The following is a 16975-nucleotide window of genomic DNA, read 5'->3' as shown; positions in this document are numbered from 1 at the left end:
ATATGAGTACTTTTTAGTACTCAAAGGTACATTCTTTATAACTGTACCCTCAATGGTACAATATTGGTCTTTACAGGGTCAGATTTGTTCCCTTTGTCATTTCTAACAGCAATAAGTACAGATTTGTACCATTTAACCTGCAGCTAAAAGGGACAGTCAGTATTCTGTATCACTGTACTAATAAACAATATATATTTTAATTGCATTGAATTTTGGATCATCAAGTTGATCTTGACACATATGTAGTTGATGATAATGTTTATAATCTTTATAATCTTTATTGGCACAAAAAATATGGATACAAAACAAGACTTTTACTGAAAGGTACTTTTTTGTACCTTAGTACAAAGTACAGCCCAGTGACAAGCTTTATACTTTAGGTACAAATCTGTACTTATTTTTCTTAGTGTGTACTGCCTTTAGCCAATCATATCGTGCCACCTTACCCAGCAGAAAACACTCAGACCATCTCAAACCATCTCAAACCAAACCCATGCTCTGATGTTAAAATGTTAAATGTTCCGTGGTGACGGTTCAGTGCGGATTTTGAAGATGCGCTCAGATGCTCAACACAAGTGAGCTGTGGTCGGAAAATGATCTATTACCATGGTCTCTGGGACAGATCTGACAAATCTGAGGGGAAACTGATTGCTTTCAGAGGCATGCGTAAACACACACACACACACACACACACACACACATACACACACATACACAAAACCCTCAACCTAGCTTCCTTTCACATAGTGGGCTTGCTGGTGTCTCATTTTGACTAGGTTACAGGTCTACTTCATGCTTTTCATTTATCATTACAGACTGATTTTCAATACCAGAGGGGTGGCAGGGGGGGTAACCACCGCCCTTGGTGCCCCCATAGTTGAACAAGTGTCGCTAAAGTGCCCCCTAAAGTGTCTAAAAAGAGACCAAGTGACCACTAAAGTGTTGATGGCCTCTCTATTTGTTTTCAGTCAGAAAGGGTTAGGTTATGGAGCTCTGTAAAAAAAGGGATCACTTCAGTTTCTGAACCAGTTTCTCTGATTTTGCTATTTATAGGTTTATGTTTGAGTAAAATGAACATTGTTGTTTTATTCTATAAACTACAGACAACATTTCTCCCAAATTCCAAATAAAAATATTCTCATTTAGAGCATTTATTTACAGAAAATGAGAAATGACTGAAATAACAAAAAAAGGCAGATGCAGAGCTTTCAGACCTCAAATAATGCAAAAGAAAACATAAAGTTCATATTCATAAAGTTTTAAGAGTTCAGAAATATTAATGAAACATTTGTTGGAATAACCCTGATGGTTTTTAATCACAGTTTTTTTCATGCATCTTGGCATCATGTTCTCCTCCACCAGTCTTACACACTGCTTTTGGATAACTTTATGCTGCTTTACTCCTGGTGCAAAAAATCAAGCAGTTCAGTTTGGTGGTTTGATGGTTTGTGATCATCCATCTTCCTCTTGATTATATTCCAGAGGTTTTCAATTTGGTAACCAAAAAATACAACAGATTTTGTATAATGTAGTAATTTACTTAATGTAGTAAGAAAAAGTAAGATAATATAGAGGAATCCAGACAAAATGGAAATAATTCAGTAAATTAAAGGTACAATACAAAAAATACTACAGGAGTACATTAACCAATTCCATTTACATTTTCCAGTTACAGTTACTCAGTTGCTCAATACTCTATTTTTTGTCTTTTCTGTTTCAGAAACTAAAGAGGCAGTCCACCAAATACCGAACAGACAAGACCTACACCACCAAGGCCGCCGATAAGCAGGACAACGTGAAGAAGAACCGCTACAAGGACATCGTTCCATGTAGGTGAAATAACTGATATGTACAAGCTGATGGATGCTGTTGAATCTACATATTTCTATGTGTGCACATTTCTATAGTATTTCTATAATATAATATTTGGCAACTGAAAAAAGCATTTAAGTACCACTGTAAATAGATCAAGCATAGAGAGAGACAGATTCAACAGGGACTTGGCAGGGAGCCAACAAACGGCAGGTTTAAGTTCATTTTTACACTCACTTGCATGCATTAATTGTTATCATGCTTTGTTTCAGTTTGTTACCCTTTGACGAACTTGCTGTTTTACACCTGAATTATACAAGCTGTACAGGTCTAGGATATTAACGTTAACTGAGCTACTTTAGCTTTTAGCATTTGTTTGTTAACCAAATTCTGACTGACTTTTTGTATGATTAGAATAGCACTGATGAGGTAAATGTATAATTAGAATAGCACGGTGGAAGTAAATGTTTTGGGCTTTGTTGGGATATTTAACCTGTTCAATAAATATTTAGTAGTTTTGTAATTGCTGTTACTTGGGAAAGTTGTTATTTATTTATTGAGCTTAAACCTGCAACCTGTTAAGTAGTCTGTTCCACAAATATGTATATTTTGATACATATCTTGACTGTAAAACTGCTGTATATACAGGATATGTCATAGATGATTGTGTTTTTCCACAGTTGACCATACTAGAGTGAAGCTTTCTCTAAACACTTCCAAAAATGACTCTGATTACATCAATGCTAACTTCATCAAGGTAGGTACACTGCATTTGCACAGTTAGAAACACATGAATATATATATATTATTATTTTTTTTTGTTTGTTTTTTTTATTACTAAGAGCGGTGGGGCTTGGTTCCCTAAATCTCTGATCCGAGAATCGCCTCTGCCGCAAATAGAAACAGAAACTGGCACAAAAGAGCAGCGACTCGGTTCTGATACATCAGCTCACAGACGCAGCCTTGTGCTGATCCACATCACCCTAGGAGTGATGAGGGGAAAGAAGAGCACCATCTACTGTACTGTACCCACCCAGAGAGAGCAAGACCAACTGTGCTCTCTCAGGGCTCCAGTAGCTGATGGCAATCTGCATGAATGGGCTTCTAACCAGCGACCATCCCTTGCTTTCTAGCTTTTAATGTTTATCTGAGCAACCACAGCACTGCAACAACTAAAGCTAGCTGCAAGCTTAAAGAGAGCATGATGAATTTCGTGCTAACATCTCTAGATTTGTCCTCTAGATTCTCACTTTTTCTGAGATGCTCCATCTCTATGTCTTTGTACATCTTAACCATTACTTTAATCACAGGGGGTTTTGGGGCCAAGGGCGTACATTGCCACCCAGGGGCCACTCCCAAACACTGTGGTGGACTTCTGGAGGATGCTCTGGGAATACAATGTTCAGGTGAGCAGATCACATCTTCATATATGCAACGTTTGCTGGGTGGGACGACATTTTTTCAACGGCATGTTAAAAAAAAATACAAAATTCAAAATAACTTATCTGGCTGCATCTCTGCAGGATATGAACTTCATCAGAAGCGTTTAGTGTGTGTATACACCAGAAACTAAGCACTGTAACCACATCTCTGAGAAAAATAATGATCTTCTACTATTTCCTCTTTCTTCTACATGTTTCTTTCTGTCTCTCCTTCTCCTCAGATCATTGTGATGGCGTGCAGGGAGTTTGAAATGGGAAAGGTAATGCTGTAACTTATTATAATGAATAGTTTATATTTGGACACATTTTAAAAGGCCAGATGTAGATGCTGACCACATCCACAAAGCAAACCCTCCATAAATAAAAGTTTTATCTATTGTAAGTGTTGGTGCACTGTTCTACTGTGCAGCGGTCTTTGTACAAACAAGATTTGCATAGAAGAGTCATGAGAAGAAAACCACAAGTTTTCAGCCTCAAAAAATCTCAAGATCCTCATCAAAAAAATCTATGTCTGGGGTTGTAAAATTGTGTAAAATTAGAAGTGCGTTACAAGTAAGAGAAAGTGAAAATTCTCAAAACCAAAAAAAGAAAGACATTTACAAAAGCTGCTACAAAAATATTTGCAAGCTGTGATTCATATCAAATAGGTTATATATGTTGGTCAAATACAAACTTTTGACTCTTTTAACTTGAAAAAATAACAACATATGCCAATATGGCAAAGTTTGACAAAGGTGTTGTGTGCAATTGTATGTCACATTTCTATTAGGGATGCACTGAATATTTGGCAAGCAAATTTATTCTGAAAATGGCAAAAAAAAAAGAACTGACTTCTGTCTACTGTCAGTATTCAGTGTTCAATAAATGTTTTTAATTGTAGTTTTGCTACAGTTAAAATGTCTCTTTCCTTGTAAAAGAAAATTGCATTTAAGCGTATTTCTTAAAAGTATACTTAACTTGGAAAAGTACATATTTTTAACATTTAAAATTAATACATACATAATACTAAAATACGTACTTAAATACATACTGAACAACTTACCGCAACTTAAGTATATTTCAATTGTATTTAAGCTATATTTAAATACAACATAAAAGCATTAGGTTGTGCTTTTGAGTGAATTATTAATTGGAAGTTTCTGCAAACTGGAGTAGATTTAAGTATGAGTTTTTAAACATCATTTTTAATACAGTAGAAATATATTTATTCTTTAATTAATTTAAACATACTTTTAATGCTCTTAAGTATACTTCCTTTTCACAAGGGTTACTATGAAAAACAAGATCATCTCATCCAGGAAAGGATAGAAGAGCAAGAGTTCCCTCTGTTGCACAGGATAGGTTGATTAGAGTTAAAAAAAAAGAGATAAAAACAGCCACCTAAATGATGCATTTTGGTATTTTGGTTTGTTTAACACTTTTAATCAATCATTCATTTGTATGGCTACAGGATGCCAGAGCAGCCAAAACATTAAGTACACATAAAACTCACCAGTCAGGCAGCCTATTTCCGTGATAGTTTGCTAAATATTTAATGAATCCAGCATGCACTCCCTGTTTTACGACTAATCAATGCACGGAAATCATGAATCTGATTGGTTAGATTGTCCTCTGACCGTGCTAACAGACTTAATACCACACCCGTCTCAAAATCAGGAGAAGGGTCACGCAGACACACGTGGGCAGAAGCCATTTTAAAAAGCTTTGATTGGTTAAAACCGCTGTCAGTCAGATAGGAGTCCTGTAGCAACTGAAAAACACAAACTAATGCTTTGAATTGTTGTTGCTGTTTCTATTATATATATTATATATATTATATTTACATGCACTTTTTGTCACCCCTTCTCTGAAGGGTTAGAAGGGCCTTACTGCACACCACTGCTTCCTTATTCATTTACAATGTAAAAAAAAAGCAGATTAAATGAGGAGGTGTGTCCAGACTTTTGACTGGTACTGGATCAGTTAGAATTGGTGTATTATTTTGGATGTATATTCACATTTACAAAAATCAGTGTGAATTTGTGCATTCTTTTGCAGAAAAAGTGTGAGCGCTACTGGCCCGAGTCCAAGGTGGACGCGTTTGTGTGTGAACCGTTCACTGTACGCTGTGTAAGTGACACTTCCTCCTTCGCTCACACCACACTTCCTGTCCTTTTATAATAAAGCGCCTCCACCCAGAGACATTGTCTGCTTCTGTTTTTCTTTCAGCAAAACTGCTATCAAAGATTCGCTCGACTTCCTAAGAATAGCTAAAGAATGGGGAAATTCAGTGCTTTAATTCAGAATTCAGTCAGTGGGAAGTGCTAAGAACAGCTGGGTGTACGTAGTTATAGCTGCAGTGCTACGTAAGAGTTAAGTGCTGATAAGGTGTTTCTGCAGGGTTAATAAGATGTTTCTGCAGGGTTAATAAGATGTTTCTGCAGGGTTGATTAGGTGTTTCTGCAGGGTTGATAAGATGTTTCTGCAGGGTTGATAAGATGTTTCTGCAGGGTTGATAAGATGTTTCTGCAGGGTTAATAAGGTGTTTCTGCAGGGTTGATAAGATGTTTCTGCAGGGTTAATAAGGTGTTTCTGCAGGGTTGATAAGGTGTTTGATAAGGTGTTTCTGCAGGGTTTATACGGTGTTTCTGCAGGGTTGATAAGGTGTTTCTGCAGGTTTGATAAGATGTTTCTGCAGGGTTGATAAGGTGTTTCTGCAGGGTTGATAAGGTGTTTCTGCAGGGTTTATACGGTGTTTCTGCAGGGTTTATACGGTGTTTCTGCAGGGTTAATAAGATGTTTCTGCAGGGTTTATACGGTGTTTCTGCAGGGTTGATAAGATGTTTCTGCAGGGTTGATAAGATGTTTCTGCAGGGTTAATAAGATGTTTCTGCAGGGTTGATAAGGTGTTTCTGCAGGGTTGATAAGATGTTTCTGCAGGGTTGATAAGATGTTCTGAAGTGTTTTGTTTGCTTCTTTTGCAGGAATCAGAGGAGAATAAGGGCGACTATGTGTCGAGGATCCTGAGGGTAACATTTAAAGGGGTGAGTTATAAGAGGGGAGGGGGGGGGTCTGATGTGATAGATGTGATGTTTCTGATAAATGTTCTGCCTCAGAGGCAATGATGACACAGGAAGTGTGTCACCAAAAAAAGAATGACACCAGAAAAACAAAAAAATAATAATAATATTTACTGCAATTACAGGCTTCATCAAGCCTAAAGTTCAAAAGGTTAAAGAAAGCATACTCTTATGGTTCAGAAGCTCCTGTGATCTACGTTCTACATCATTTTCGTAATTTTATTACTATTACTATTAGTATTGTATTACTACATGCAAAACTGCTTACTCAGTATAGCTCTAATTTTGCTTTATTGTGTGTTCCGTGATCTCTTTATCACCATTGGTGCAATATGTTTAACATGCAATATTTCTCACCTTTTTATCTACTATGTATTTGCTATTTTTTCACTTTTTGTCCTTGTGCAATAATACTGGTCACAACCTACCACAATCATATCTCCTCTGAGTGACCTTATCTTAGCTGCACTAGATATATATATTTTTTTTTTTAGTATTTTTAAACAGATATTTTCTGTAATCTTTTCTGTATATATTGATTTATTATTATTTGTTTGTATATTTTCCAGACCTGTTTCTCTGTCCTTTCCTCTGTGCTGCTGTAATATTGCAAATTTCCCCATTGTGGGACTAATAAAGGATTTTATTGTTATCTTATCTTATCTTAATAGTCTTAATTAGTTGATGCCTTCACAGTATCAAAGACACACCAACACACCCCAAATCAAGCTGCTTGGTGCACAATTGACTGATGTGCTATAGATCTCTAAAATAGAGCACATTGAGTTATCGTACAATACATGGAGGTAATAAAGTAGCTAGCATTAGCTTGTATGTCATCTTTAAGATTTAAGATGTTTATAGGCTTTGAATAGTATTGACAGTTTAAATTTCACTGCACTTTAAAGGGTGTAATTGATAATTTATTAATTAATTAATTAATTAATGTCGTTTTCGATACCTCAGTAGAATGAAACAGCCTTAAAATTAAAATAATATTGTGTATCCCAATTACATATTGTTATTTTGACATGCCTAATTACACATATACTTTATATTTTCTCTTACAGTCGTCTCGTTCCCTGAAGCAGCTGCACTACATGAACTGGCCAGACCACGGAGTTCCTGACTCCATCCCTCCAATCCTGGAGCTGCTGCAGGAAATGCGAGTGCACCAGGAGCACGAGGACGTGCCCATCTGCATCCACTGCAGGTACACAAACCTTCTCGAAGGGCTTTTTTTTAATACTGATGAAAAAAGGCATGACTAGGGCACGCCGAGGCTGAGAACCAGAATAAAATGTTCCCTTTTGGACGTTACACAAGAGGCACTAGTGACTCTCTCTGCCCTTTTATGGTTTGGCCTCAAACACCATGTCGAAGTTTGACAGGAAGTGCATGTAGGTGGTTGACCAACAGCACATAAACACTTCAGAACACAGAGCTCTTAGCTACAGAGCCCTGGGTCTTGGGCAACACAGCGTCTGTGCACAAGGTTCTCACACTTCTTAAGACACAATACCACAAATAATCACACTGAACACAGTTTATTAGGGTAGGTGTGGCATACGCATATCATACATGCATATTTTTAATGCTAATAATTCTTCGTTGACTGCATGTGTGAAGCTTTTCTGTTTCTGCATCCTGCAAGCTAGCATAATAATACGTTTGGTTATTTAGTTATCTCAAGCTTGAGAGAGATATTTAAGAGTTCAGGTACAAATACTTTGTAATCTTACTTAAGAAAATGTAGAAATGTTGATTATCTACACTTTAAAGCAGGGCTGGCTCTAGGGAGAGGGGCTGGGGGGAGCGCTGCCCCCCTACATTTTATTTTTACCCTTCCCTCCCCAAGCACAATGTGTGCAAGGACTATTTTTTATTTTTAATTACCTCTGAAAAAAAAATATGTGAACCAATCACGAAAACCCATTTTGGTGCGCAACGTGAAGATGCAACGTGAAGAAATTCCTTACTTATTTCTAAAATTGGCTCTTTGAGTCATATAAAAGCGCCAGACTGTTTGCTGTATTCTAGTTCAGTAGGAATATACAGCTCTGGAAACAAAAAATAAGAGACTACCTAAAAATGATGAGTTTCTTTGATTTTTACCAAATTGAAAACCTCTGGAATATAATCAAGAGGAAGATGGAGGATCACAAGCCATCAAACCACCAAACTGAACTGCTTGAATTTTTGCACCAGGAGTAAAGCAGCATAAAGTTATCCAAAAGCAGTGTGTAAGACTGGTGGAGGAAGAGAACATGATGCCAAGATGCATGAAAAAAACTGTGATTAAAAACCACAGTTATTCCACCAAGCTCTGCATCTTTTTTGATATTTCAGCCATTTCTCAATATTACAATATTTTATTTGGAATTTGGGAGAAATGTTGTCTGTAGTTTATAGAATAAAACATCAATGCTAATTTTATGCAAACATAAATGCAAATCAGATAAACTGATTCAGAAAATGATGTGGCCTCCTAAAATAAAGTCCATCTAAGCTCCTTTAATATATTTACATTCTACTGAGACACATTAATTTACAATGGGGCATATATGCAGCTGAAACAGGGAACAGCCTAGTTAATCCCAAATTATATTATCAACATTAACATTTTAATATTTTAACATTATAGTCATTATGAAAATGTGTTTTGGGGAGGGGAATTTTTCTCCATTTAAAATTAGCTTTACTGTTATATTTTAAGTATTAGCAGGAATCTAAAAGTGTTAGCAAGCGATTCCTTCGAGAGACTCATCCATCCATTGTGTTCTGCTGATTCATGAGAAAGAATGGTGAGATTAAGCCATGATATCACCCTTCAGAGGAACAGCTTATCACTAAAGCTGAGAGACTACAGTATGTTTTGACTGCGTTCTTAATCTCTCCTGTTTTTTCTTTCTATGGGGATTAACAGTGCCGGCTGTGGGAGGACAGGAGCACTCTGCGCTATTGATTACACTTGGAACCTCCTGAAAAGACAAGTAAGAGCTGATCCTATGTGAAAAAGTATCTGTCCTCTATAAATTAACTGTGATTTTATCTACATTTTTTGAAAGCTGAGTTCAATTGATTACTACCAGACATGTGGAATCAAGAAATCATTTAAATAGAATCTGTCTGACAACATGAAGCAGATAAAAGATCTCAAAAAGAAGCACATTATGCCCCAATCTAAAGAAATCAATTCAACAAAGTCATTGATCCTCCATCAGTCTGGAAAAGGTTATGAAGTCATTTCTAAAGTTTTGGGACTCCAGAGAACCACAGTGATTCACTATTATTCACTAATGGAGAAAAAAAAAACATGGAACACTGGTGAACCTTCCCAGGAGTGACCGGCCGACCGAACAAAATTACTCCAAAAGGGCATGAAGAACTCATCCAGGAGGTCCATAAAAAAGAACCCAGAACAACATTTAAAGAACTGCAGGATCTCACTCGCCTCAATTAAGGTCAATGTTAATGATTCAATAACAAGAAAGAGACTCACATTTACCAACTAACATCTTGATGATCTCCAGAACTATAATATTATAATATAAACATAATATTTTTTACAGGACTGGCGAGACAAAAGTGGAACTTTTTGAAAGACTTGTGCATAAAAAAAACAGAATTTCAGAAAAAGAACATCTAAATGTTACTAAATGTAAAACGTAAAACATGGTGGTGGTAGACTGATGGTCTGGGGCTGCTTCAGGACTTTTAAAAAACTTGCTGTAATTGATGGAACCATGAATTCTGCTCTCTACCAGAAAATCCTGAAGGAGAATGTTCGTCCATTAGTTTGTGACCTTTAGCTCAGGTGTAGCTGTAGCTTGGGTTCTCCAGCAGGACAATGACCCAGAGCACACAAGAAAGTCCACATCTGAATGACTCCAAAAAATAATAATAATAATAAAAAGAACAAGGTTTATTTTTTTTGCAAGAAATAAAATTGATGTGAATTTCTATGCTATGTATTGTTGATTTATGTTTAGATCATCCCAAAGGACTTTAATATCTACAATCTGGTCCAAGATATGAGAACACAGAGACCATCAGTTGTTCAAACTAAGGTAACGACACACTTTTATTTTTTTAGTTTTATTCTCATGGATGTTTTTGCATACTTTATTTATTAAGGGGGTCAATATTGAAATAATGTGCTTTTTTAGTCTCATTCACAAATTTCATTCACTAGACTTATAAGATCATATTTCACAAATTAATCATGTTTTTTCTGTAATGCATCAATTTTAGTCAAAATTGGTATTTATTCATTATATGGTTGAAAACATTCGAATAAGATTTTCTAAAATAATTTTAATTACTGTGATATTTTATCATTTTATTTATTTATCATTTATTTTATTAGCTTTACCTTCGCTAAATATGGAGACAATATGAGAAATATTAAGAGAAATTCATACAGTATATTATATTATTTTTAAACATTCTCAAACACTATTAAATAGCTTGGTATTTTTTTTATAAAAACGAATAACTGAAATGCCAATGCTTTTTAGGGTGTTAATTGAAATTGATACTTAAAAATACATAGTATTCAACTCAATACTATTCAGTTTAATTCAGCACTGTAAAGAGAAAACTGTATAAAATGTACTAAAAGGTCTTTAAAATGATGGTTAATATTCCCCTATATGTAATAATAATAATGTGTTCATTCAGAGTCAATCTTAAAAAATGTATTGTTACAGTGTTTGTATTAAAATGTATATTTTGTAACAGCTGTGAACACAAATGGGCACATTAAATTAACACTGACCCAAAGCCAATATATGTAGCCATATATAAATACATATAAATTAAACAATAATAGAGTTTTACTACTGAATGTCCTTATTTTTGTCTTGTTTCTTATATAGGAGCAATATGAACTGGTGTATAGAACAATCAAATTCCTGTTTGAGAGATATCTGCAAATGACAGAGCCAACTTCACACCAAGAGAAGGTGAGAATATTCATAAAGTTTTAAGAGTTCAGAAATCAATATGTGTTAATCACAGTTTTTTTCTTAATGCACCTTGGCATCATGTTCTCCTCCTCCACCAGTCTTACACACTGCTTTTGGATAACTTTATGCTGCTTTACTCCTGGTGCAAAAATGTATTCAAGCAGTTCAGTTTGGTGGTTTGATGGTTTGTGATCATCCATCTTCCTCTTGATTATATTCCAGAGGTTTTCAATTTGGTAAAATCAAAGAAACGCATCCTTTTTAAATGCTCTGTTATTTTTTTTATCAGAGCTTAGAGTCTGAAACGTAAGGTAAAGTAACGTAAAGCAGCTCAAATTTGAGAGTATAGAAATGCAGAAAGATAACAGATATAAAAGAAAAATTAAGAACACAGTTATTTTCTAAAGACTTAATAGAATTTTTATTCATTCAGAAATGTAATTTAACACCATATCAGGTCCCATCAGCCCCGTCACCAATCCCTGAAGACTTTGACAGTGACAGTGACAGTGACAGTGAGCTGTTGGACTTCATTGGTCTGGAGTCAGAGCCCAGGTCTGCAGCCATGGACTACAGCTGGCAGCTGTTTTCTGAACACAGGTAAGATAGATGAACATCTTATGATGAACATCCCTGGTAAAAAATAAATATATACTTAATTGTACTTAAAACATATTGAGAAATGTCTAAGTATGCTGTAAATATGCTAACAGATTTATGTACTTACTTAAAATATATTAAAAGCACATTAATAGGTACCACTTTACAATAAGACTATCTTTATAAAGGGTTTATAAATGGTTTACTATTAGTTTATTAATGGTTACTAATTAGGTTGTAAATGCCTTAAAAATAATTAATAATCAATTATAACACATACGTAGAAAGGGCAACAATGACTATTTGTTTGCCAAATATTGATCCCACAGCCGTCATTATTGTTGTCCTTTCTATGTATGTGTTATAACTGATTAAATAATGATTTTTAAGGCATTTACAACCTAATTTGTAAACATTTATAAACTAATTGTAAACCATTTAAAAACCCTTTATAAAGGTAGTCTTATTTTAAAGTGATACCTATTAATGTTATGCTTTCATCAAATGTTTGAAAGTAAACTTTGATCATACTTTTTAAAAAGTACAATATAGTGTTTTTTTTTTTTTTAAATAGACTACTATGAAGTACACTTTTAGTTTAATGTAATTCAATATACCTCTGAAATACTTATTTCCAAATATACTATTGTCCATTTTTAGCAAAGTATATTAAAAACAACTCTTACAGTAGTTCACGTAAAGTACAATGTATCATGTAACTTTTTAGAAAGTAAATTAAATTACTACTACTAATTTAAAAAAATTTAAATAAATTTGTATCAAGCTAAAAATTGTAGTACAGTATATTTAAATATATTTTTATACCCGACAAAGCATACTAGAAGTGTGCTACTGTAAAAAAGACAGGAACAAGAACCATATACATATATTTGTACTCTTATGTAAATAGAGCACATATATTTAACATCAATTCTTAGTACATTTTTAATATACGTGTGTATAATAGTGTATGATACAGTTGCAATACTTATTAAATGTATATATATATATATATATATATATATATATATATATATTATATTTTACTGTAAGCATATTTAAAATATGGGGTTACATACTGTACATGAAGTAGTTTAAATGGTTTAAATGTTAATTAAGTACAGTGTATTTAAAATAGTTCCATTTTAGTACAGTTAAGTACACTTAGCACAATTTAAGTAAGACTTTTATACTATTTTTATACAATTAAAGAGTTTTTATACAATTAAAAAGTTGTTCCATTTTAGCACTCTTTTGCACTATAGCAATATATATATATATATATATATATATATATATATACCTGTTACCATAGTTCACATTTTACAAGAAACTAATTGGTTTGGATCCATTATCTTCACAGGTACTCCAAAAAGGAAGTGCCTATGGAACTGTCCAATCACGTCACACCTTTGCACGCCTTCGCACAGCAACCACCTATCAGCCCTCTGGTCCTGTCCCCCAAAGAACCTTCAATGGCCGCATTCGGTCAACCGTGGCAAACAGACTTTGGACACTACTTGTCTCAAACGCCTAATCCTGCGATGAGGCCACGAAGTGATGCTCTGTGTACTTCAATCAAACCTCTACGGACACAGGAGACCAGCCTGGGAACTTTGGATGTGGCTGTAGCACCACAGCAACCACCACTGGTACAGAAGCCCATGCGAAGCCATAGGCCTCCGGAACAGACAATGATGAACAATGCTGTGCCTACTGTAACACCACAGCAACCATTGCTATTGCAGAAGCCTATCATAAGCCAGAAACCTTTGGAACATACTCTGATGAGCAACAATGGTTCTACTGTAGCACCACAGCAACCACCATTAGCACAAAAGCCCATCCCAAGCCAGAAACCTATGGAACAGACTGTGATGAGCAACAATGTTTCTTCTGTAACACCACAGCAACCACTGCCAGTGCAGAAGCCTGTAAGAAACCATAGACCTCCAGAACAGATGGTGATGGTCAACTCAGTGCTTACTGTAGCACCACAGCAACCACCACCAATGCAGAAGCCCATGCGAAACCATAGACCTCCAGAACAGACAGTGTTGGACAACTTATTGCCTACTGTAACACCACAGAAGCCCATCCAAAGCCAGAGATCTCTGGAACAGACTGTTATGAGCAATACTGTTCCCTCTATAGCACCATATCAACCACCAGACCAGACAGGGATGAACAGTGTTGCTCCATCAATAGTTTTCCCCCAATCCCAGGAGATAAGCGATCTCTGTGTTACTGTGGAGGACCCATACTTTGGTCCAGACTCTCCAAAATCCACAGACGGTTTCTGTGCCTCAGCAGAAGATATACTAACCATAGATACGTGGACTCAAAACCCCTGTTTCAGTGGCCCTATTTTGACTCTCAACGACCAGCCGCTGGAATTATCTACACTGGGGGACAGAGCAGGTCAGACTACACTTATACATCTCTACAGTAAACTCGATTTTGCCTGCAAAACATAACCATAGCTTTATACATATATAATTTATACAAATATAACCTTATACAAGCTTATTTTACGTGTTAGTAAGGGTCAGTGAGACAGACAAAAAAATGCATGCATTTCAGAAGGGAAGTGGCTAAAACTGCAAATGTAACTGGATTCAACACGTTTAAGAATGGTCTTTTTTAACCCTTTCAGACCTGAATTATCTAAAGTGATGGACAAAATGTACAAATGTTGTTTTCTGTGTGTAATGCACAATGTAATAAGACTCTAATATTCTACTAAAACATTTATACAGCAAATAAATCCATTTAACTAAAATATTTAATAGGTTTTTAGGTTTTTTATTGCATTGGAAGTCTGCATGTAATATTTTATATTTCATATTGACCATTTTATTTTATGAACCATACCAAAATAGTAAAAAAAACATGGTTAAAAAAACATGAGTTCTAAATCACATTAAATTGGTAAAAATTAGCTGTTACGCCAATCTTTGATACATATATTATTATGGATGCATGATGATATAGGAAATATATCAGTGTCGGTCAATAATTGCTTATTTTTGATGATTTTATGCTGAGAAAAGATATATCATGACATGCTCAATAATTGACTGCTGGACAAATCTGGTAAAAGTACCATATTATTTACATTTTTGCAATTAAGGTTGTAAGAAAATATCTGTTAGTTTTTTCCCTATATTGTCTGGCCCTTATGGTAACTGTTAATATTGGGCTTATTTATGCAGATCTTTTGAAAGGGTTAAAGTAACCCTTTCTTAACCATTAAAAAAAAAAGTCTTTAAAAATGGCTTTTAATGCTTTTTGTGAGCAGGTATACCTACGCCTTCATCTGACGAGGAAAGTCCTCCACCCCTACCAATGAGAACCCCTGAGTCTTACCTCATGGCAGAAGAAGGTAAGTAAGTTCTAATATTCTCACTCCTGTGTTTGGAATGTTTTTCTCATAACAGAGCTGTTTTCTGTGCAGCTTTCCGGTGGGAAAATGTAATCACCCCTTCTGTGACCTTGATCCAGTTGTGGGAGCCGGTTTAGAAATCGTAACACTTTTATAAACTAGACTAAAGTGTGCAGATAAACATTATTTTAATGGAATCTCAGTGGAAGAAGTTACAGCATAGAAACAGTGTCAAGACTCAAGTGTGAAGAATTAGGATTTAAATACTTTGCATTTAATTCAGGTCTTGAGTACCAAGACTTTGGACTCAAGTCTGAAGATTTAGGACTTGGTCTTAAGTACCAAGATTTGGCAGTTGACTTATGTCTTAAATACCAAGACTTAGGACGTGACTCAGGTTTTGAGTACCAAGACTTGAGACTTGACTAAGGTCTTGATTACCAAGACTTAAGACTTGACTCAGGTCTTAAGTACCAAGATTTGGCAATTGACTTAGGTCTTGAGTAGCAAGACTTGAGACTTGACTCAGGTTTTGAGTACCAATACTTGGGACTTGACTCAGGTCTTAAGGACCAAGATTTGGCAATTGACTTTGGCAATTGGCAATGGTCTTGAGTACCAAGACTTGAGACTTGACTCAGGTCTTGAGTACCAAGACTTAGGATTTGACTTAGGTCTTGAGTAGCAAGACTTGAGACTTGACTCAGGTTTTGAGTACCAATACTTGGGACTTGACTCAGGTCTTAAGGACCAAGATTTGGCAATTGACTTTGGCAATTGGCAATGGTCTTGAGTACCAAGAATTGAGACTTGACTCAGGTAGTGAGTACCAAGACTTAGGATTTGACTTAGGTCTTGAGTAGCAAGACTTGAGACTTGACTCAGGTTTTGAGTACCAATACTTGGGACTTGACTCAGGTCTTAAGGACCAAGATTTGGCAATTGACTTTGGCAATTGGCAATGGTCTTGAGTACCAAGAATTGAGACTTGACTCAGGTAGTGAGTACCAAGACTTAGGATTTGACTTAGGTCTTGAGTAGCAAGACTTGAGACTTGACTCAGGTTTTGAGTACCAAGACTTGAGACTTGACTCAGGCCTTGGGTAGCAAGACTTGAGACTTGACCAAGGTCTTAAATACCAAGACTTGGCATTTGACTCACAAGTCTTGAGTGACAAGACTTGTGGCTTTTTGATTTTGAACTTAAGTACCAGGACTTGGGACTTTCTATTTTGAACCCAGACTTTGGACTCAAGTCTGAAGACTTATGACTTGACTTGGGTCTTAAGTACCAAGATTTGGTAATTGACTCAAGACCTGATTGTCAAGAATGTTCCCACCTCTGGTTCGTCTGGTGATTTGGTTTTCACAAAATAAACCACAGACCAGACATTTTAAAGCACCAGTTCCACTTATTTAATTTCTAAGTCTGTTGAGATGCATCACATGTATTCATAAGCGCAAAGAATATAGTGGCTATGACTCAGTGTTCCTATAGCCCACTTAAACCCTGCAATGGTCTGAAAGTGTGAAAACACCCTTAGCCGAGAAGATGTTTGTATTGGGGTGTACTTACTGCAGTGTTCATAATGAAATACACAGTGCTTTATTTCACTTCCTGTCTTTTGGTTCATGAATTTCGGTTCATCTACTTCACAACCGATGTGGATGATAGTGATGGAGCCACATGGGTGTATGAACAAGTAA

The 16975-nt window shown here is 35.7% G+C and overlaps 1 protein-coding gene across 1 annotated transcript in view; it reads left to right on the top strand.

Moving 5' to 3' along the window:
• Window positions 1-16975, top strand: part of ptpn22 (protein tyrosine phosphatase non-receptor type 22) — a 38696-nt gene that overhangs the window by 7861 nt on the left and 13860 nt on the right. The window contains exons 3-15 of the mRNA XM_022677135.2: window positions 1721-1829; window positions 2493-2569; window positions 3123-3218; window positions 3476-3514; window positions 5292-5363; window positions 6218-6277; window positions 7384-7526; window positions 9240-9306; window positions 10306-10383; window positions 11194-11280; window positions 11741-11883; window positions 13247-14304; window positions 15185-15268. Of these exons, the coding sequence (XP_022532856.2) occupies window positions 1721-1829; window positions 2493-2569; window positions 3123-3218; window positions 3476-3514; window positions 5292-5363; window positions 6218-6277; window positions 7384-7526; window positions 9240-9306; window positions 10306-10383; window positions 11194-11280; window positions 11741-11883; window positions 13247-14304; window positions 15185-15268 (2113 nt within the window). The remainder of the gene's footprint in view (window positions 1-1720; window positions 1830-2492; window positions 2570-3122; window positions 3219-3475; window positions 3515-5291; window positions 5364-6217; window positions 6278-7383; window positions 7527-9239; window positions 9307-10305; window positions 10384-11193; window positions 11281-11740; window positions 11884-13246; window positions 14305-15184; window positions 15269-16975) is intronic.

Source organism: Astyanax mexicanus, chromosome 13, assembly GCF_023375975.1.
Source record: "Astyanax mexicanus isolate ESR-SI-001 chromosome 13, AstMex3_surface, whole genome shotgun sequence".
Classification (NCBI taxonomy): Eukaryota; Metazoa; Chordata; class Actinopteri; order Characiformes; family Acestrorhamphidae; genus Astyanax; species Astyanax mexicanus.
Note: the sequence above shows the minus strand (reverse complement) of the source record. Positions and strands in the feature narration are given on the sequence as shown.